The sequence below is a fragment of the Scyliorhinus torazame genome, chromosome 3 (assembly GCF_047496885.1).
Source record: "Scyliorhinus torazame isolate Kashiwa2021f chromosome 3, sScyTor2.1, whole genome shotgun sequence".
Classification (NCBI taxonomy): Eukaryota; Metazoa; Chordata; class Chondrichthyes; order Carcharhiniformes; family Scyliorhinidae; genus Scyliorhinus; species Scyliorhinus torazame.
In genome coordinates this window covers 364,248,642-364,269,399 of record NC_092709.1, presented here as the reverse complement: position 1 = coordinate 364,269,399, position 20,758 = coordinate 364,248,642, and the positions used below count along the sequence as shown (strand labels likewise).

Sequence of the window (20,758 nt, the reverse complement as noted above, 5' to 3'; positions counted from 1 at the left end):
CTTACCCGTAATGCTCCTTGCATTAAAACATATGCACTTCAGGCCACCAGACCCGCTGTGTTCAGCAACTTCTCCCCGTCTGCGCTGCCTCAGAGCCACACTGTCCCTATTCCCTAGTTCTCCCTCAATGCTCTCACCTTCTGACCTATTGCTCCCGTGCCCACCCCCCTGCCATACCCACTACATCAATGTGTCACCCAAAGCAAATCTTTCTTGCCCAACTCAAGGAAGGCTTCAGAAGAAGAGGAGGACAAAGGAAGCGCTTCAAGGCCACCCTGAAGGTTTGCCTCAAGGAATGCAACACGCCTGGGAGACGCTGGCTCAGAAGTGACCTACTTGGGAGGAATGTCCTGACTGAAGGGACACAATTCTTTGAGAACAGCCGATGGTAAGAGGAGGCTGGGAAAAGTAGTCTGAGAAAGGAATACCAGCGATCTAGAGTTCAAGGACTGATCCCACCTTTCAGAGACACCTGTCATGGTCGACGATGCTGCTCTGGGACCTGCTCATCAGCCTTGCAGGAACCCACAGAGCCCATGATCGGTAACATCGACTTTCTCAGGTGGATAATCAGACTTAGAATCGAGTAATCACCAAACAAGAAGAAGGTGACGACCAAACTAATCCCAGCCTGGTTCCCAATCTCCCAGTGTGCCTGTGCAGGAACACAGCACGTTCCCAATCTCCCAGTGTGCCTGTGCAGGAACACAGCACGTTCCCAATCTCCCAGTGTGCCTGTGCAGGAACACAGCACGTTCCCAATCTCCCAGTGTGCCTGTGCAGGAACACAGCACATCCAATTTACTGAGGATTCATTTCTCATTTTCTTTTGCAGTCAGATCGCCGGAGACCACGAGAAGTGAGAAGAGTATCACCACAGCATTCCAAAAAAGCACCCAAGAAATCCCGGGTGAGAATCCTCTCCCAATGAATCTCCACATGTAATAGACCACAAGACATGGGAGCAGAATTAGGCCACTCGGCCCATCGAGGTATAACGAGTACCGTGATTAAGTGCTCCGATGTTACAAAAGTTGGTAAAGTAGTGAATAGTGATGTGGGGTTTCAGGGTGGCACACACACGATGGGGAAATGTGCAGTCGCACAGCAGACGGAGTTCAATGCAGAGAAATGTGAAGTGGTCACTTTGGGAGGATCGTGGGAAGATATTAGGCTGGATTTGCCCAAAATGGGGCTCTGTCCCCACGCAGGCGTAGAAATGCAGGCGTTGCACTCCCTAGTTCCCTGCAAAAAATATAAGCCGATTCCCTTCCCTTCAGGGGTGTAGCAGCGTCCCGGGAAGCTTCCCGCAGCTTTGGGTGCGGTTACGGGACCCAGCACATCCGGTTCCGAGTCCGGCATGCGCACGGCCCCCAGCGGCCACGCCAAGCGCCATGGCAGGCTTACACCGCAGACCAACACCGTCAATCTCGGCCACCCACGATTCACCACGCGCCGCTGCATCGGACCGACTCGATCGCTGCCCCGGCCGCCCCCTCCCCCCCGATGATCGATCCCCACGCCTCCCACCAGAGCGGCCGCGGACTGAGTCCGCAGCCGGCACGTCAGAGTCCCGACCAGCCAGACCACATTAGTTCCACGCCGTCGGGAACTCGGCCGGTTGGGAGCGGTGTATCACTGGGAGGGCCTCTGGCAATGCCCCCCAGCTGCACGGCATCATTCGCGGACGGACGGGGCTGGTCTGCGGAGAATCCAGCCCAAAATCTCCCCATCATCAACGGTGTCCATTTATACACATCCCTGACTGTAACAGGGCAAATTGCTAAAACTTATCGAAGCATTTGAGCTACTTTGCTTTCCTACCCTGCTCCTCTATTCTAAAGCTACTAATTCATGCTCGAACTTTGTGGGTTCAGCTTCTGCAGGAATATTGTGGACAATTCGGAGAGCCTGCAGGTTGCTTTACTGGACTTGTGATTCTGAGACATGGGGTGAAAAGTCGCCCCTTCCCAGGGATCAGACTGGCAGGTATGCCATGTCAAAGACTGGTGCCAGGGCAGCAATGCTGTGTCTGTTACCCACTGTGATTTTAGGAGTGGCAGGGAATGTGTTCGGTATTTCCCTCGCCTGTGGCTCACTCGCCAGTTAATCGACATAAATTGCTTCCTTCCTTTGGCACTGGTATTTTACCACCGCTAATAAGGCTGGAGAAAATGTACCTGCTGGCCTTGTATTCCCCCTCCCCCATGTATCCCTGCTCAGTCCAGCACCTCAACCGCCTCGTATGATAAGAATTTGATGCTTGTATGCTAGGTTGTTGATGCAGCCAGAGTTAAAAGCCTGGGTTACTGTGTGTTTAACTGCTGTACTCATGCTTTTAAAATAAATCTTAGTTTGAAAGACAACAAAGTTTTTCGGAGCCAAGGGTGCTATTAGCCACTGTAAAAAGCTTGGGCTAATGGAGGTTTGTTTGGAGTAACGGGATTCCCTGGGGTATTAATTCGTTTTCAGCTTGGTGAGATGATGTCATTGCTGGGTGGAGTTAAGGCTTCAGGCATTTTGAGAAAGCATTTGTAGTTCAGTTCTGATCGAGCTGAAGCTGAGACCAAATCAGGCAATTTGCTCTCATTGCAGATTAGTTGAAAGAGATTAACAGTCTTGGAAGTGATGCAGACTTGTCTGAGCACAAGGGCGAGCTGAAGCAAGCCAGTTGAAAAACAGCTTCTGCAGGAATACAGCTGGAGTTTCTTTTTGTTTGTTTAAATATTTTATTGAAGCATTTGTAATTTTTACAGCTGGAGTTTCTGCATGGGTCTGACAGGAGTCAGATTTTATTTTAAAGCAGTGACAAGAGATCACTCTTACTCAAAGAACATCTCTGTAAAGCAAGTATTCCTGAGTGCCAGTGGTATTTGTTAGTGGATTGAGAGCCAAGATGCTTTTATTCTTGTTGTTTACGGGGAATAAAGATAGCGGTTGAGGGTATTGTAATCACCCCACTGAGTAGTATTGTTTAAGGGGTAATTGTAAGTTATATTATGGCGTTATGGAAAAGATTCTGGTACTGTGTTAATAATAAAGTTTGTTTTAATTTACCGTATCCCTATTTTGTGTGAAATCACTCCGGGAGTGAGGTTTCCTTTGCTCACAGTCTGACAAAATTAAAATAAAATATTGGGGTTTCTGTCCCGTGTCCTAGTCACTGTTGGGGCCTGGGTTGGGATGGTAATAGAACAACATAGAACATGCAGTGCAGAAGGAGGCCATTTGGCCCATCGGGTCTGCACCGACCCACATTAAACCCTCACTTCCACCCTATCCCCGTAACCCAATAACCCCTCCGAACCTTTTTTGGTCACTAAAGGCAATTTATCATGGCCAATCCACCTAACCTGCACTTTGTTGGACTGTGGGAAGAAACCGGAGCACCCGGAGGAAACCCACGCAGACACGGGGAGAATGTGCAGATTCCCCTCAGACAGTGACCCAAGCCGGAATCGAACCTGGGACCCTGGAGCTGTGAAGCCACGGTGCTAGCCACTGTGCTACCGTGCTGCCCTTAAGTACAGAAGGTGTGACCTATATAAGAAGGACGGGTTGCATCTAAACCGGAGAGGCATAAATATCCTGGCCGCGAGGTTTGCTAGTGTCACACGGGAGGGTTTAAACTAGTATGGCATGGGGGTGGGCACGGGAGCGATAGGTCAGAAGGTGAGAGCATTGAGGGAGAACTAGGAAATAGGGACAGTGGGGCTCTGAGGCAGAGCAGACAGGAAGAAGTTGCTGAACACAGCGGGTCTGGTGGCCTGAAGTGCATATGTTTTAATGCAAGAAGTATTACGGGTAAGGCAGATGAACTTAGAGCTTGGATTAGTACTTGGAACTATGATGTTGTTGCCATTACAGAGACTTGGTTGAGGGAAGGGCAGGATTGGCAGCTAAACGTTCCAGGATTTAGATGTTTCAGGCGGGATAGAGGGGGATGTAAAAGGGGAGGCGGAGTTGCACTACTGGTTCGGGAGAATATCACAGCTGTACTACGAGAGGACACCTCAGAGGGCAGTGAGGCTATATGGGTAGAGATCAGGAATACGAAGGGTGCAGTCACAATGTTGGGGGTATACTACAGGCCTCCCAACAGCCAGCGGGAGATAGAGGAGCAAATAGGTAGACAGATTTTGGAAAAGAGTAAAAACAACAGGGTTGTGGTGATGGGAGACTTCAACTTCCCCAATATTGACTGGGACTCACTTAGTGCCAGGGGCTTAGACGGGGCGGAGTTTGTAAGGAGCATCCAGGAGGTCTTCTTAAAACAATATGTTGACAGTCCAACTAGGGAAGGGGCGGTACTGGACCTGGTATTGGGGAATGAACCCGGCCAGGTGGTAGATGTTTCAGTAGGGGAGCATTTCGGTAACAGTGACCACAGTAAGTTTTAAAGTACCGGTGGACAAGGATAAGAGTGGTCCTAGGATGAATGTGCTAAATTTGGGGAAGGCTAATTATAACAATATTAGGCGGGAACTGAAGAACATAGATTGGGGGCGGATGTTTGAGGGCAAATCAACATCTGACATGTGGGAGGCTTTCAAGTGTCAGTTGAAAGGAATACAGGACCGGCATGTTCCTGTGAGGAAGAAGGATAAATACGGCAATTTTCGGGAACCTTGGATGACGAGTGATATTGTAGGCCTCGTCAAAAAGAAAAAGGAGGCATTTGTCAGGGCTAAAAGGCTGGGAACAGACGAAGCCTGCGTGGAGTATAAGAAAGGTAGGAAGGAACTTAAGCAAGGAGTCAGGAGGGCTAGAAGGGGTCATGAAAAGTCATTGGCAAATAGGGTTAAGGAAAATCCCAAGGCTTTTTACACGTACATAAAAAGCAAGAGGGTAGCCAGGGAAAGGGTTGGCCCACTGAAGGATAGGCAAGGGAATCTATGTGCGGAGCCAGAGGAAATGGGCGAGGTACTAAATGAATACTTTGCCTCAGTATTCACCAAAGAGAAGGAATTGGTAGATGTTGAGTCTGGAGAAGGGTGTGTAGATAGCCTGGGTCACATTGTGATCCAAAAAGACGAGGTGTTGGGTGTCTTAAAAAATATTAAGGTAGATAAGTCCCAGGGCCTGATGGGATCGACCCCAGAATACTGAAGGAGGCTGGAGAGGAAATTGCTGGGGCCTTGATAGAAATCTTTGGATCCTCGCTGTCTTCAGGGGATGTCCCGGAGGACTGGAGAACAGCCAATGTTGTTCCTCTGTTTAAGAAGGGTAGCAAGGATAATCCCGGGAACTACAGGCCGGTGAGCCTTACTTCAGTGGTAGGGAAATTACTGGAGAGAATTCTTCGAGACAGCATCTACTCCCATTTGGAAGCAAATGGACGTATTAGTGAGAGGCAGCACGGTTTTGTGAAGGGGAGGTCGTGTCTCACTAACTTGATCGAGTTTTTCGAGGAGGTCACTAAGATGATTGATACAGGTAGGGCAGTGGATGTTGTCTATATGGACTTCAGTAATGCCTTTGACATGGTCCCTCATGGTAGACTAGTACAAAAGGTGAAGTCACATGGGATCAGGGGTGAGCTGGCAAGGTGGATACAGAACTGGCTAGGCCATAGAAGGCAGAGAGTAGCAATGGAAGGATGCTTTTCTCATTGGAGGGCTGTGACCAGTGGTGTTCCACAGGGATCAGTGCTGGGACCTTTGCTCTTTGTAGTATATATAAATGATTTGGAGGAAAATGTAACTGGTCTGATTAGTAAGTTTGCAGACGACACAAAGGTTGGTGGAATTGCGGATAGCGATGAGGACTGTCGGAGGATACAGCAGGATTTAGATTGTCTGGAGACTTGGGCGGAGAGATGGCAGATGGAGTTTAATCCGGACAAATGTGAGGTAATGCATTTTGGAAGGTCTAATGCAGGTAGGGAATATACAGTGAATGGTAGAACCCTCAAGAGTATTGAAAGTCAAAGAGATCTAGGAGTACAGGTCCACAGGTCATTGAAAGGGGCAACACAGGTGGAGAAGGTAGTCAAGAAGGCATACGGCATGCTTGCCTTCATTGGCCGAGGCATTGAGTATAAGAATTGGCAAGTCATTTTGCAGCTGTATAGAACCTTAGTTAGGCCACACTTGGAGTATAGTGTTCAATTCTGGTCGCCACACTACCAGAAGGATGTGGAGGCTTTAGAGAGGGTGCAGAAGAGATTTACCAGAATGTTGCCTGGTATGGAGGGCATTAGCTATGAGGAGCGGTTGAATAAACCCGGTTTGTTATCACTGGAACGAAGGAGGTTGAGGGGCGACCTGATAGAGGTATACAAAATTATGAGGGGCATGGACAGAGTGGATAGTCAGAGGCTTTTCCCCAGGGTAGAGGGGTCAATTACTAGGGAGCATAGGTTTAAGGTGAGAGGGGCAAGGTTTAGAGTAGATGTACGAGGCAAGTTTTTTACACAGAGGGTAGTGGGTGCCTGGAACTCGCTGCCGGACGAGGCAGTGGAAGCAGGGACGATAGGGACATTTAAGGGGCATCTTGACAAATACATGAATAGGATGGGAATAGAAGGATACGGACCCAGGAAGTGTAGAAGATTGTAGTTTAGTCGGGCAGCATGGTCGGCACGGGCTTGGAGGGCCGAAGGGCCTGTTGCTGTGCTGTACATTTCTTTGTTCTTTGTCTGGGTGAAGCACACAGGGTGTAGTACTACTCAGTACAGAAGATGTGTGACGAGATCAGATCAGTCCATAAGAGTGTCCTTTAGGAGTCTGGTGACAGTGGGAAAGAAGTTGTTTTTGAGTCTGTTCGTGCGTGTTCTCAGACTTCTGTATCTCCTGCCCGATGGAAGAAGTTGGAAGAGTGAGTAAGTCGGGTGGGAGGGATCTTTGATCATGCTGCCCGCTTTCCCCAGGTGTAGAGGGTGCCATCTCCGCTACTCCACTACTGGGCCGATATCTGGGGTTTGAATATCTGTGTGTGTCTCTCTCCAGCTGGCACTGAAACTTCAGAGGCCAGGGGATGTCGCACTGGGACACTTCCACTGAAGAGAGCACTGATTCAAGCCTGCCGTTTATTCCTGACCGACAGCCTGAGACTTATATCACACAGATCTCCAGACCCCCACCAATACCCAGGTGATTCTCTCTCTTGCCGGTGGTGCAACAGCCACCCGGTTCCTACTCCACTAGAGTAGCTTTCCCAAGAGAGAGAATAGGACACTGCTGTTTATTCCCTAACCAGCAGTCTGTCCTGAGTGAATCGCTCAAGATGACCCTCGATTCCTGAACCCGGAATTAAGGTGAGGAGTATTTTAACAATGACTTGGTCAGAGGTCGCTGGTGAAAGATTGAAGAATTTAAACGACTCCAATTGTCATCAAATCAAGGTTTATTGTAAAACCCAGGTCAAAATCATCAAACAGAAGAAACACAATACAATCTTATGCTCTAATATACACTATGTCTATTCAAAGGTAATATAGCGGACACAACGAAAATTCTTATGCTTACACAGGTTTTAGCAATATCACAAGGCACAAAACAAGTTCCCTTCCCCAAAGCCTCAACCACTATTAAAATCAAGGGAGTTTCGTAAGCTGCTGCGGAGTACTTACGGTCACAGGCTGCAGAGGTCAAGTCAGGGGTGCAGAGGTCGAGCCACGAACGAACAGACCCCTACTCGAAAACACAGCCCCTTTTATATAGTTATACCTGGCTTTGTTCTGTGATCGGCCAGCCCCTTTTGCATTGAAAAGGTAGGTTTTCAAAGTTCCCGCTGGTCCCGCCCCCTTTGAGACGGTCAGAGCTGTATGTTTCCGGGGTATTCCTTGCAGGTCCGCTTCTTCCAGCTAGGCAGACCTGCGCGATTTGAATTTGGCGCTGGCTCCGCCCCCTTCTTTCAGTGAGTTTCTGCCGGTAGCTCCTGTCAAGATTGGAGTACCTCCCCCAGGTCCGCCTCCAACTTGGTTTTTTCTGCCGGTAGCTTCTGTCAAGCTTGGAGTACCTCCCCCAGGTCCGCCTCCAACTTGGTTTTTTTCAGACCTGCGCGATTTGAATTTGGCGCTGGCTCCGCCCCCCTTCTCCCAGTGAGTTTCTGCCGGTAGCTCCTGTCAAGATTGGAGTACCTCCCCCAGGTCCGCCTCCAACTTGGCTTTTCTCTACCGCTGATTTTCTAGGGGCTTTTCCAGCGCAATATGCTGGACTCAGACAGTCTGATTTCTAGTTTTAATGAGGTTAGGCTCTTCTGTGGAGAATTTCAGTGTCTTCCAGCTGCTCCGGAGATGGCTGCTGTTCTCACCTCGCTATGTTGATGGGGTGCTAATTGGATTCTGCTCTGGTGGAGGCCAGGTCATTTACATTTGCATGGGGCTATGACCATCCCATTGTCCTGCTTGCATGCAAGCCTCCTGTGTATTCCCGTGCCCCTTTGTCTGTGTCTTGATGTTATCTTGTTTGTCTGGCTCCTTCTTCCTTGTAGCTCCTAGGGGGGTGTTTGTACATGTTTATGTATTTATGCCCTTACTCAGCTCAGCGGGCCAAGCCTGCTGGGAAAACTGGTTCTGTTCCCTTGGCTGGAAAGTCGGTTTACAGTCTCTGAGTTTCTCCAAAAAGGGCCGAATTGCCCGAAAACCTTACACAGGCAGCGGGAGGTGTAGATGGAGTCAATGGATGGGAGGCAGGTTCGTGTGATGGACTGGGCGGTGTTCACAACTCTCTGAAGTTTCTTGCGGTCCTGTGCCGAGCAGTTGCCATACCAGGCTGTGATGCAGCCCGATAGGATGCTTTCTATGGTGCATCTGTAAAAGTTGGTAAGACTTAATGTGGACATGCTGAATTTCCTTAGTTTCCTGAGGAAGTATAGGTGCTGTTGTGCTTTCTTGGTGGGAGCGTCGACGTGGGTGGACCAGGACAGATTTTTGGAGATGTGCACCCCTGGGAATTTGAAACTGCTAACCATCTCCACCTCGGCCCCGTTGATGCTGACAGGGGTGTGTACAGTACTTTGCTTCCTGAAGTCAATGACCAGCTCTTTAGCTTTGCTGGCATTGAGGGAGAGATTGGTGTCGCTACACCACTCCGCTAGGTTCTCTATCTCCCTCCTGTATTCTGACTCATTGTTGTTCGAGACCCGACCCACTATGGTCATATCGTCAGCAAAGATGAAAATTCCAATGAGTATAGTCCCAGTCTACTCAGTCTGTCCTCATAAGCCAATCCTCTCAACTCCGGAATCAACCGAATGAATCTCCTCTGCACCCCCTCCAGAGGCTTTTCCCCAGGGTAGAGGGGTCAATTACTCGGGGGCATAGGTTTAAGGTGAGAGGGGCAAGGTTTAGAGGAGATGTACGAGGCAAGTTTTTTACGCAGAGGGTAGTGGGTGCCTGGAACTCGCTACCGGAGGAGGTGGTGGAAGCAGGGACGATAAGTGACATTTAAGGGGCATCTTGACAAATACATGAATAGGATGGGAATAGAGGGAATAGAGGGACCCAGGAAGTGTAGAAGATTGTAGTTTAGTCGGGCAGCATGGTCGGCACGGGCTTGGAGGACCGAAGCGCCTGTTCCTGTGCTGTACATTTCTTTGTTCTTTGTTCTTTGACAGTACATCCTTTATCAAGTAAGGAGACCAAAACTGAACACAGTACTCCAGGTGTGGCCTCACTAACACCTTATACAGCTAAATAACCTCCCTGCTTTTAAACTCTTATCTCTCTAGCAATGAAGGACAACATTTAATTTGCCTTCTTAATTACCTGCTGCACCTGCAAACCAACTTCTTGCGATTCATGCACAAGGACACCCAGGTCCCTCTGCACAGCAACATGCTGCAATGTTTTACCATTTAAATAATCGTCCATTTTGCTGTTAATCCGACCAAATTAGATGACCTCACCTTTACCACCATTGAACTCCATCTGCTAGACCCTTGCCCACTCACTTAAACTATCTATATCCCTCTGCAGACTTTCAGTGTCCTCTGCACACTTTACTCCCCCGCGCATGATTTTAGCCACTTGTCCGTCCCAAGCCTGGATATCATCAGGTCTTGCTGCATTTGGACAGGGACTGCTTCATTATCTGTGTGATGATAAAAATATTCAGCTCGGACACTGATACTTGTTGCTCATAACCAGCTACACACTGCCAAGGAGGAAAGACTGTGAGAGAAAAAGGGAGGTTTCGAAAGTCATTTTAAATTTCTGAAGGTAATGCCACGAGGTAATCTTTGAGGCAGAGTCTCAGTCTGGTCGAGTGGAAGGATGACTGGGACACCAGGCCGAGAGTTTCTGACCTTCTGACTGTGGATATTCTGAGGAAAATGATGATGCTGAGGGATAGTTACTACCAAACTAATCCCAGCCTGGCTCTTAAACTCCGAGTGCCCCAGAGCAGGGACACAGATAATCCAATTTATTGAGCAGTCATCTATTTTTTTTCTTTTCCATAGTCACATCACCTGTGCCTGCAAGAACGGACCGCAGTATCACCACAGTGTTCCAAAAAGGCACCAGCGAGACTCCAGGTGAGAAACGTCTCCCAATACATCCCACATTAAAACATGCTGCTGTGCAGAGAGACCTGGATGTGCTAGTGCATCAGTCGCAAAAAGTTGGTTTACAGGTGCAACAGGTGATTAAGAAGGCAAATGGAATTTTGTCCTTCATTGCTGGAGGGATGGAGTTTAAGACTAGGGAGGTTCTGCTGCAATTGGATAAGGTGTTAGTGAGGCCACACCTGGAGTATTGTGTTCAGTTTTGGTCTCCTTACTTGAGAAAGGACGTACTGGCACTGGGGGGTGTGCAGAGGAGATTCACTAGGTTAATCCCAGAGCTGAAGGGGCTGGATTACGAGGAGAGGCTGAGTAGACTGTGACTGTACTCGTTGGAATTTAGAAGGATGAGGGGGGATCTTATAGAAACATATAAGATTATGAAGGGAATAGATAGGATAGATGTGGGCAGGTTGTTTCCACTGGTGGGTGAAAGCAGAACTAGGGGGCACAGCCTCAAAATAAGGGGAAGTAGATTTAGGACTGAGTTTAGGAGGAACTTCTTCACCCAAAGGGTTGTGAATCTATGGAATTCCTTGCCCAGTGAAGCAGTAGAGGCTCCTTCATTAAATGTTTTTAAGATAAAGATAGATAGTTTTTTGAAGAATAAAGGGATTAAGGGTTATTGGCAGGAGCAGCATCAACCGCTCTGCATGGTCTTCATCGATCTGAGCAAGGCTTCAGACTCAGGAAGTGCTATGTCAGTGCCTGTCAAAGGCCCCCTGTCCATACAAATACATCAACATCACCTGACTCCTCCATGACAAGATATTGGTGGCTCTCCTCACTGATGGAAATAAGACAGAAACTGTTGAGTCAAGGCTGGGATCGAGCAGGGGTGTGTCAGCCGCCCCACATCAGCTCCATCTTCTTCGCTACCATTCTTCACCTTGCCAAGAGCAAGCTTCCCAGTGGAGTGGGCATGGTCTACAGGATGGACAGAAATCTTTTCAACCTCAACTAATTGGAATCCAAGAAGAAAACGATACTGACATGATTCGCGTGACTTCAGCGCGGATGGCATCGCCATATGCAGTCTCTCGGAAGAGAGCCATGCTTGACACCTTCGTGGAAGCATATCAAAGAATCGGTCTCACCCTCAGCCTCCAGAAGACTGTACAACCCCCGCTCCAGGGCAAGATCCGGTCTCTCCCTCCATCAAAACCAACAAAGAAACTCTGCAAAACGTGGAACGTTTCCCATACCCGGGGTCTCTCCATGCAGAGATCAAACATCAGACCTAATCTGCAAGCACATCTTTTGGACGCCGAACGACGTGAGTCTTTGACGATTGCGACATCTGTGCTGACGCCAAGATCCTCGTGTACAATGAGGCCATTCTCCTAACTCTTCCACATGGCGCAGAAACCTGGACTACATACAGGCGCCATCGCAAGGCCCTGGCGAGATACCATTAATACTGTCTGAGACGGACTCTCCACATCAGCTGGGAGGACCGGCATACTAACATCAGTGTCCTTGAAGGAGCCAAGAGCACCAGCTTCGAGGCCATGATCATCCTAAACCAACTCTACTGGGCCGGCCATGTGCTTTGAACAAAGATCAGGACAGCACAGGAACAGGCCCTTCGGCCCTCCAAGCCTGCGCCGACCATGGTACCTGCCTAAACTAAAACCGTCTGCCCTTACGGAGTCCGTATCCTTCCATTCCCACCCTATTCATATATTTGTCGAGATGCCCCTTAAATGCCGCTATCGTACCTGCTCCCACCTCCTCCCCAGGCAGCACGTTCCAAATATTTACCACCCTCTGTGTAAAAAACTCGCACATCTGTTCTAAACATTTCCCCACCCACTTTAAACCTCTGTCCCCGAATACCTGACTCTCCGGCCCTAGGAAAGAGCATCTGACTATCCACTCTGTCCAGGCCACTCATAATCTTGTAGACCTCTATCAGGTCGCCTCTCAATCTCTGTCGTTCCAGTGTGAACAGACCGAGTTTATCTAACCTCTCCACATAGCTAATGCCCTCCAGACCAGGCAACATCCTGGTAAATCTCTTCTGTACACTCTCCAAAGCCACCACATCCTTCTGGTAGTGTGGCGACCAGATTTGTGCGCAATATTCCAAATGAGGCCTAACTAGGTCCTGTACAGCTGCAACATGTCTTGCCAATTTGTATGTTCAATGCCCCGACCGATGAAGTCCAGCATGCCGTAGGCCTTCTTGACCACCTTCTCCACATGCGTTGCCACTCTCAGTGATCGGTCGACATGCACGCCCAGGTCTCTCTGGATGGATGTCAAAGTCCCACCTGTCAAAGCAATTCGTGCTGTTTTTTTAAATTTAGAGTAACCAATTTTTTTTCCAACTAAGGGGTAATTTAGCGTGGCCAATCCACCTACCCTGCCCATCTGTGGGTTGTGGGGGTGAGACCCACGCAGACACGGGGAGAATGTGCAAACTCCACACGGACAGTGACCCGGGGCTGGGATCGAACTCGGGTCCTCGGTTCCGTAGGCAGCAGTGTTAACCCACTACATCAATGTGTCACCCAAAGCAAATCTTTCTTGCCCAACTCAAGGAAGGCTTCAGAAGAAGAGGAGGACAAAGGAAGCGCTTAAAGGCCACCCTGAAGGTTTGCCTCAAGGAATGCAACACTCCTGGGAGACGCTGGCTCAGAAGTGACCTACTTGGGAGGAATGTCCTGACTGAAGGGACACAATTCTTTGAGAACAGCCGATGGTAAGAGGAGGCTGGGAAAAGTAGTCTGAGAAAGGAATACCAGCGATCTAGAGTTCAAGGACTGATCCCACCTTTCAGAGACACCTGTCATGGTCGACGATGCTGCTCTGGGACCTGGCTCATCAGCCTTGCAGGAACCCACAGAGCCCATGATCGGTAACATCGACTTTCTCAGGTGGAGAATCAGACTTACATAGATTACATAGAATTACATAGAACATACAGTGCAGAAGGAGGCCATTCGGCCCATCGAGTCTGCACCGACCACTTAAGCCCTCACTTCCACCCTATCCCCGTAACCCAATAACTCCTCCTAACCTTTATGGACACTACGGGTAATTTAGCATGGCCAATCCACCTAACCTGCACGTCTTTGGACTGTAGGAGGAAACCGGAGCACCCGGAGGAAACCCACGCGGACACGGGGAGAACGTGCAAACTCCGCACAGACAGTGACCCAGCGGGGAATCGAACCTGGGACCCTGGCGCTGTGAAGCCACAGTGATAATCACTTGTGCTACCGTGCTGCCCATTACTTAGAATCGAGTAATCACCAAACAAGAAGAAGGTGACGACCAAACTAATCCCAGCCTGGTTCCCAATCTCCCAGTGTGCCTGTGCAGGAACACAGCACGTTCCCAATCTCCCAGTGTGCCTGTGCAGGAACACAGCACGTTCCCAATCTCCCAGTGTGCCTGTGCAGGAACACAGCACGTTCCCAATCTCCCAGTGTGCCTGTGCAGGAACACAGCACGTTCCCAATCTCCCAGTGTGCCTGTGCAGGAACACAGCACGTTCCCAATCTCCCAGTGTGCCTGTGCAGGAACACAGCACGTTCCCAATCTCCCAGTGTGCCTGTGCAGGAACACAGCACGTTCCCAATCTCCCAGTGTGCCTGTGCAGGAACACAGCACGTTCCCAATCTCCCAGTGTGCCTGTGCAGGAACACAGCACGTTCCCAATCTCCCAGTGTGCCTGTGCAGGAACACAGCACATCCAATTTACTGAGGATTCATTTCTCATTTTCTTTTGCAGTCAGATCACCGGAGACCACGAGAAGTGAGAAGAGTATCACCACAGCATTCCAAAAAAGCACCCAAGAAATCCCGGGTGAGAATCCTCTCCCAATGAATCTCCACATGTAATAGACCACAAGACATGGGAGCAGAATTAGGCCACTCGGCCCATCGAGGTATAACGAGTACCGTGATTAAGTGCTCCGATGTTACAAAAGTTGGTAAAGTAGTGAATAGTGATGTGGGGCTTCAGGGTGGCACACACACGATGGGGAAATGTGCAGTCGCACAGCAGACGGAGTTCAATGCAGAGAAATGTGAAGTGGTCACTTTGGGAGGATCGTGGGAAGATATTGGGCTGGATTTGCCCAAAATGGGGCTCTGTCCCCACGCAGGCGTAGAAATGCAGGCGTTGCACTCCCTAGTTCCCTGCAAAAAATATAAGCCGATTCCCTTCCCCTCAGGGGTGTAGCAGCGTCCCGGGAAGCTTCCCGCAGCTTTGGGTGCGGTTACGGGACCCAGCACATCCGGTTCCGAGTCCGGCATGCGCACGGCCCCCAGCGGCCACGTCAAGCGCCATGGCAGGCTTACACCGCAGACCAACACCGTCAATCTCGGCCACCCACGATTCACCACGCGCCGCTGCATCGGACCGACTCGATCGCTGCCCCGGCCGCCCCCTCCCCCCCGATGATCGATCCCCACGCCTCCCACCAGAGCGGCCGCGGACTGAGTCCGCAGCCGGCACGTCAGAGTCCCGACCAGCCAGACCACATTAGTTCCACGCCGTCGGGAACTCGGCCGGTTGGGAGCGGTGTATCACTGGGAGGGCCTCTAGCAATGCCCCCCAGCTGCACAGCGTCATTCGCGGACGGACGGGGCTGGTCTGCGGAGAATCCAGCCCAAAATCTCCCCATCATCAACGGTGTCCATTTATACACATCCCTGACTGTAACAGGGCAAATTGCTAAAACTTATCGAAGCATTTGAGCTACTTTGCTTTCCTATCCTGCTCCTCTATTCTAAAGCTACTAATTCATGCTCGAACTTTGTGGGTTCAGCTTCTGCAGGAATATTGTGGACAATTCGGAGAGCCTGCAGGTTGCTTTACTGGACTTGTGATTCTGAGACATGGGGTGAAAAGTCGCCCCTTCCCAGGGATCAGACTGGCAGGTATGCCATGTCAAAGACTGGTGCCAGGGCAGCAATGCTGTGTCTGTTACCCACTGTGATTTTAGGAGTGGCAGGGAATGTGTTCGGTATTTCCCTCGCCTGTGGCTCACTCGCCAGTTAATCGACATAAATTGCTTCCTTCCTTTGGCACTGGTATTTTACCACCGCTAATAAGACTGGGCAAAATGTACCTGTTGGCCTTGTATTCCCCCTCCCCCATGTATCCCTGCTCCTCAACGGCCCCATCACCAAAACTCTGACTGGTCTGTATTTCTGCTTCTTCCTTGGTAGTGACGGCCTGTATTCCAGTGGTGGCCCCTCAGCCAATGACACAGATGGGAGTAGAATTACAATAATTGGATCCCAAGTCAGAATTGAAATAAAATATCCACCTCCCCGGCACATCTTTGGGTGGTGGGGGTGAGACCCACGCAGACACGGGGAGAATGTGCAAACTCCACACGGACAGTGACCCGGGTCCTCAGTGCCGTGAGGCCGCAGTGCTAACCACTGTGCCACCCCCAGAGATTTACATTTTCTCACCTCTTCTCAGTCACTATTTGTCAAATGTACATCATCCCAAGGATAACATTTAATTGGTAAACTAATCTCAGATACCCCCTTTTGGAGGACTTCCTTCAAAATGTTTGGAAATGAATAGGGCTCAGGATCTGTAATTGCGTCATTCCTGATGGATCTGATAGGTGTGGACGTTTGGAATCCTGCGGGGTGTTGCTCTCTTTGGTTGTTTCTAAATATGGCGGTCAAGATGGTCGTCTTCCGTAATTCTAATTATGTTTGCTTTAGAGTCGCCAGGTATCTATCGATACCGCCACAAGGTTCAAACCCGAATACCGATCAAAGAACCAATACACCAGTTAGTTAGATCAAAGTCAATACTATTTATTTACACACAAAGTACTGCAAACTAAACTATCTCTACTGCTAAAGCCTATACTTAGCTTCGGGTGCCCACTCAGTCAGAGGAACAATGGCCGATGTTCGGTTCTGAGGCTGCTGGGGTCGAAGTGGTAGAGGGGAACAGCTAAGGTCGTCTGTCTGGTAGCGAGCGTTGACCTTGGACTTACTTGCTTCTGCTGCAGCTGGTGGACGGGTCTCTCCGCTGTGAGAGCCGAGTCCAAGAGAGTGATTCTCTCGTGGGGGTTCCTTCTTATACCCGGAGGGGCTTCGCGCTCTTTTGGGCGGGCCTTGAACTTGGCCCCAATCAATTGGGAATTTCTTGATCATCCGCATTGATCCTGACCAATAAAGGGGTGGGTGCCCTGATGGCTGGGCGTGTCCGAGGTGTCCGTTGGCCTGGCTTTGTTTTCTGCTTTCGGTTTGGGGAACTGGCGCCGCGAGGTCTGGAGACAGATCAGTTACTTAAGTATCTTCCTTTGTTCCCGGAGATGGGCCATCCATATGCTAATGGGCCAACAGTTTCAGTCTTGTCTGGGAGCTGCGGCTCCAATATGCAGACAGGCTCTGTGCCTGCCTGCTTTCTTAACATTGTCCATTTTTCCCTGCGATGTTTGCAAATGTCCATTTTGTATTCTGGAAGTGGCCATCCCAGATAGCTCCAGGGGTGATCAGTGAAGAGGCTATCTCTGTGTTCCCCTGTAATGATGGCGAGTGATGGATTTTACGGTGGGAGTCTGGGCCCTCGTTACTGAAGTAGCAGCTGCCAGCTGGTGGTGAAGTACCGATGCCTTTATCAGCCGAGCAGATCCCCCAGAACCCGAGCGGATTGGCCAGTCACCGCCAGGCTCAGCTGGGTAGGCAGCACACAAATCCTTCAGGCTCAGTACTCCACCAGCCAGACCGGAGGCAGCACGGCATCACAGCAATTAGCACTGTTGCATCACAGCTCCAGGGTCCCAGGTTCGATTCCCTGCTGGGTCACTGTCTGCATGGGTTTCCTCCGGGTGCTCCGGTTCCCTCCCACAGTCCAACGATGTGCAGGTTAGGTGGATTGGCCATGATAAACTGTCCTTATGTCCAAAAAGGTTAAATTGGGTTACTGGGTTAGACCGTAAGATATAGGAGCAGAATTAGGCCACTCGGCCCATCGAGTCTGCTCCGCCATTGAATCATGGCTGATATTTTCTCATCCCCATTCTCCTGCCTTCTCCCCATAACCCCTGATCCCCTTATTGATCAAGAACCTATCTATCTCTGTCTTAAAGACACTCAATGATTTGGCCTCCACAGCCTTCTGCGGCAAAGAGTTCCACAGATTCACCACCCTCTGGGGGGAGAAATTCCTCCTAGTCTCTGTTTTAAAGGATCGTCCCTTTAGTCTGAGATTGTGTCCTCTGCTTCTAGTTTTTCCTGCAAGTGGAAACATCCTCTCCACGTCCACTCTATCCAGGCCTCGCAGTATCCTGTAAGTTTCAATAAGATCCCCCCTCATCCTTCTAAACTCCGAGTACAGACCCAGAGTCCTCAAACGTTCCTCATACGACAAGTTCTTCATTCCAGGGATCATTCTTGTGAACCTCCTCTGGACCCTTTCCAAGGCCAGCACATCCTTCCTTAGATACGGGGCCCAAAACTGCTCACAATACTCCAAATGGGGTCTGACCAGAGCCTTATACAGCCTCAGAAGTACATCCCTGGTCTTGTATTCTAGCCCTCTCGACATTAATGCTAACATTGCATTTGCCTTCCTAACTGCCGACTGAACCTGCACGTTAACCTTAAGAGAATCTTGGACAAGGACTCCCAAGTCCCTTTGTGCTTCTGCTTTCCGAAGATGTCCCCATTTAGAAAATAGCCTATGCCTAAATTCCTCCTTCCAAAGTGCAGAACCTCACACTTTTCCACATTGTATTTCTGCCACTTCATTGCCCACTCTCCTAGCTTGTCCAAGTCCTTCTGCAGCCCCCTTGCTTCCTCAATACTACCTGTCCCTCTACAGATCTTTGTATCATCTGCAAACTTAGCAACAGAGCCTTCAGTACCTTCTTCCAGATCATTGATGTATATTGTGAAAAGTTGTGGTCCCAGCACAGACCCCTGAGGCACACCACTAGTCACCGGCTGCCATCCTGAAAAAGACCCCATTATCCCCACTCTCTGCCTTCTGCCAGTCAGCCAATCCTCTATCCATGCCAGGATCTTACCCTGAACACCATGGGCTCTTAACTTATTTAACAGTCTCCTATGCGGCACCTTGTCAAAGTCCTTCTGGAAATCTAAATAAATCGCGTCCCCTGGTTCTCCTTTGTCTAACTTCCTTGTTACCTCCTCAAAGAACTCTAACAGATTTGTCAGACACGACCTGCCCTTGATGAACCCGTGCTGACTCAGTCCTATTTTACCATGCACTTCCAAGTACTCCGCGATCTCATCTTTAATAACAGACTCTAAAAGCTTACCAATGACCGAAGTCAGGCTAACCGGCCTATAATTTCCCGTCTTCTGCCTCCCTCCCTTCTTAAACAGCGGTGTTACATGAGCCACCTTCCAGCCCTCTGGGGCCCTTCCTGCCTCCTGATTCCTGAAAGATCATCACCAATGTCGATTTCGGCGGCGTGAGAACAGCTGGTGAGTGGTGAGTCAGTTTCAGCGGGAGCATTGCGGAAGGAGGTTGCTGGGAGGTAAGTCAACCTTTAAAAGCACTTGTCTTTGCAGGGGCAGGCCAGTCGATTTCGGCGGCGGGAGAACAGCTGGCTGGTTAGTCAATTTCAGCAGGAGCTGAGAATTTTTCTTTTTTTTTAATTTTAAATTAGTTTTTTAGGCGGGAACAGGAAGTCGACCCGCGGACGTCTGGGAAGACCCTCACCAATAATTCTGGTGGAGAGGAAACCCGAGACACTACACGTGTAGTGTCTCCCACCCGCCCTCCTCCTCTAACCTAATAATAAAACCCATTGGTCTGAGGTAAGTACCATATTTTATTATATTATTATTATTTTTTAGCCAGATCTTGGTAGAAAGTTAGAGGAATGGCAGGGAAGGGAGTGCAATGTTCCTCCTGCAGGATGTTTGAGGTGAGGATGCAGTTAGTGTCCCTGCTGATTTTACCTGCAGGAAGTGCTGCCATCTCCAGCTCCTCCAAGACCGAGTTAGGGAACTGGAGCTGGAGTTGGAAGAACTTCGGATCATTCGGGAGGCAGAAGGGGTCATAGATAGCAGCTTCAGGGAATTAGTTACACCAAAGATTGGAGATAGGTGGGTAACTGTAAGAGGGACTGGGAAAAAGCAGTCAGTGCAGGGATCCCCTGCGGTCGTACCCCTGAGAAACAAGTATACCGCTTTGGATACTTGTGGGGGGGACGACTTACCAGGGGTAAGCCATGGGGTACGGGCCTCTGGCACGGAGTCTGTCCCTGTTGCTCAGAAGGGAAGGGGAGAGAGAAGCAGAGCATTAGTAATTGGGGACTCTATAGTCAGGGGCACAGATAGGAGATTTTGTGGGAGCGTGAGAGACTCACGTTTGGTATGTTGCCTCCCAGGTGCAAGGGTAGGTGATGTCTCGGATCGTGTTTTCCGGGTCCTTAGGGGGGAGGGGGAGCAGCCCCAAGTCGTGGTCCACATTGGCACCAACGACATAGGTAGGAAAGGGGACAAGGATGTCAGGCAGGCTTTCAGGGAGCTAGGATGGAAGCTCAGAACTAGAACAAACAGAGTTGTTATCTCTGGGTTGTTGCCCGTGCCACGTGATAGTGAGATGAGGAATAAGGAGAGAGAGCATTTAAACACTTGGCTACAGGGATGGTGCAGGCGGGAGGGATTCAGATTTTTGGATAACTGGGGCTCTTTCTGGGGAAGGTGGGACCTCTACAGACAGGATGGTCTACATCTGAACCTGAGGGGCACAAATATCCTGGGGGGGAGATTTGTTAGTGCTCTTTGGGGGGGTTAAACTAATGCAGCAGGGGCATGGGAACCTGGATTGTAGTTTTAGGGTAAGGGAGAATGAGAGTATAGAGGTCAGGAGCACAGATTTGACATCGCAGGAGGGGGCAGTGTTCAGGTAGGTGGTTTGAAGTGTGTCTACTTCAATGCCAGGAGTATACGAAACAAGGTAGGGGAACTGGCAGCGTGGGTTGGTACCTGGGACTTCGATGTTGTGGCCATTTCGGAGACATGGATAGAGCAGGGACAGGAATGGATGTTGCAGGTTCCGGGGTTTAGGTGTTTTAGTAAGCTCAGAGAAGGAGGCAAAAGAGGGGGAGGTGTGGCGCTGCTAGTCAAGAGCAGTATTACGGTGGCGGAGAGGATGCTAGATGGGGACTCTTCTGCCGAGGTAGTATGGGCTGAAGTTAGAAACAGGAAAGGAGAGGTCACCCTGTTGGGAGTTTTTTATAGGCCTCCTAATAGTTCTAGGGATGTAGAGGAAAGGATG

General features: G+C 49.8%; 1 protein-coding gene across 5 annotated transcripts in view; it reads left to right on the top strand.

Annotated features, from left to right (window-relative positions):
* Nucleotides 1-20,758, top strand: part of LOC140409368 (disintegrin and metalloproteinase domain-containing protein 12-like) — a 653,965-nt gene that overhangs the window by 579,898 nt on the left and 53,309 nt on the right. For 2 of the 5 annotated variants that reach the window (XM_072497812.1, XM_072497809.1), the window contains 3 exons: nucleotides 836-910; nucleotides 10,408-10,482; nucleotides 14,252-14,326. In XM_072497812.1, coding sequence (XP_072353913.1) covers nucleotides 836-910; nucleotides 10,408-10,482; nucleotides 14,252-14,326 — 225 coding nt within the window. The remainder of the gene's footprint in view (nucleotides 1-835; nucleotides 911-10,407; nucleotides 10,483-14,251; nucleotides 14,327-20,758) is intronic. The other 3 variants (XM_072497810.1, XM_072497811.1, XM_072497813.1) reach the window with 3 other exon arrangements.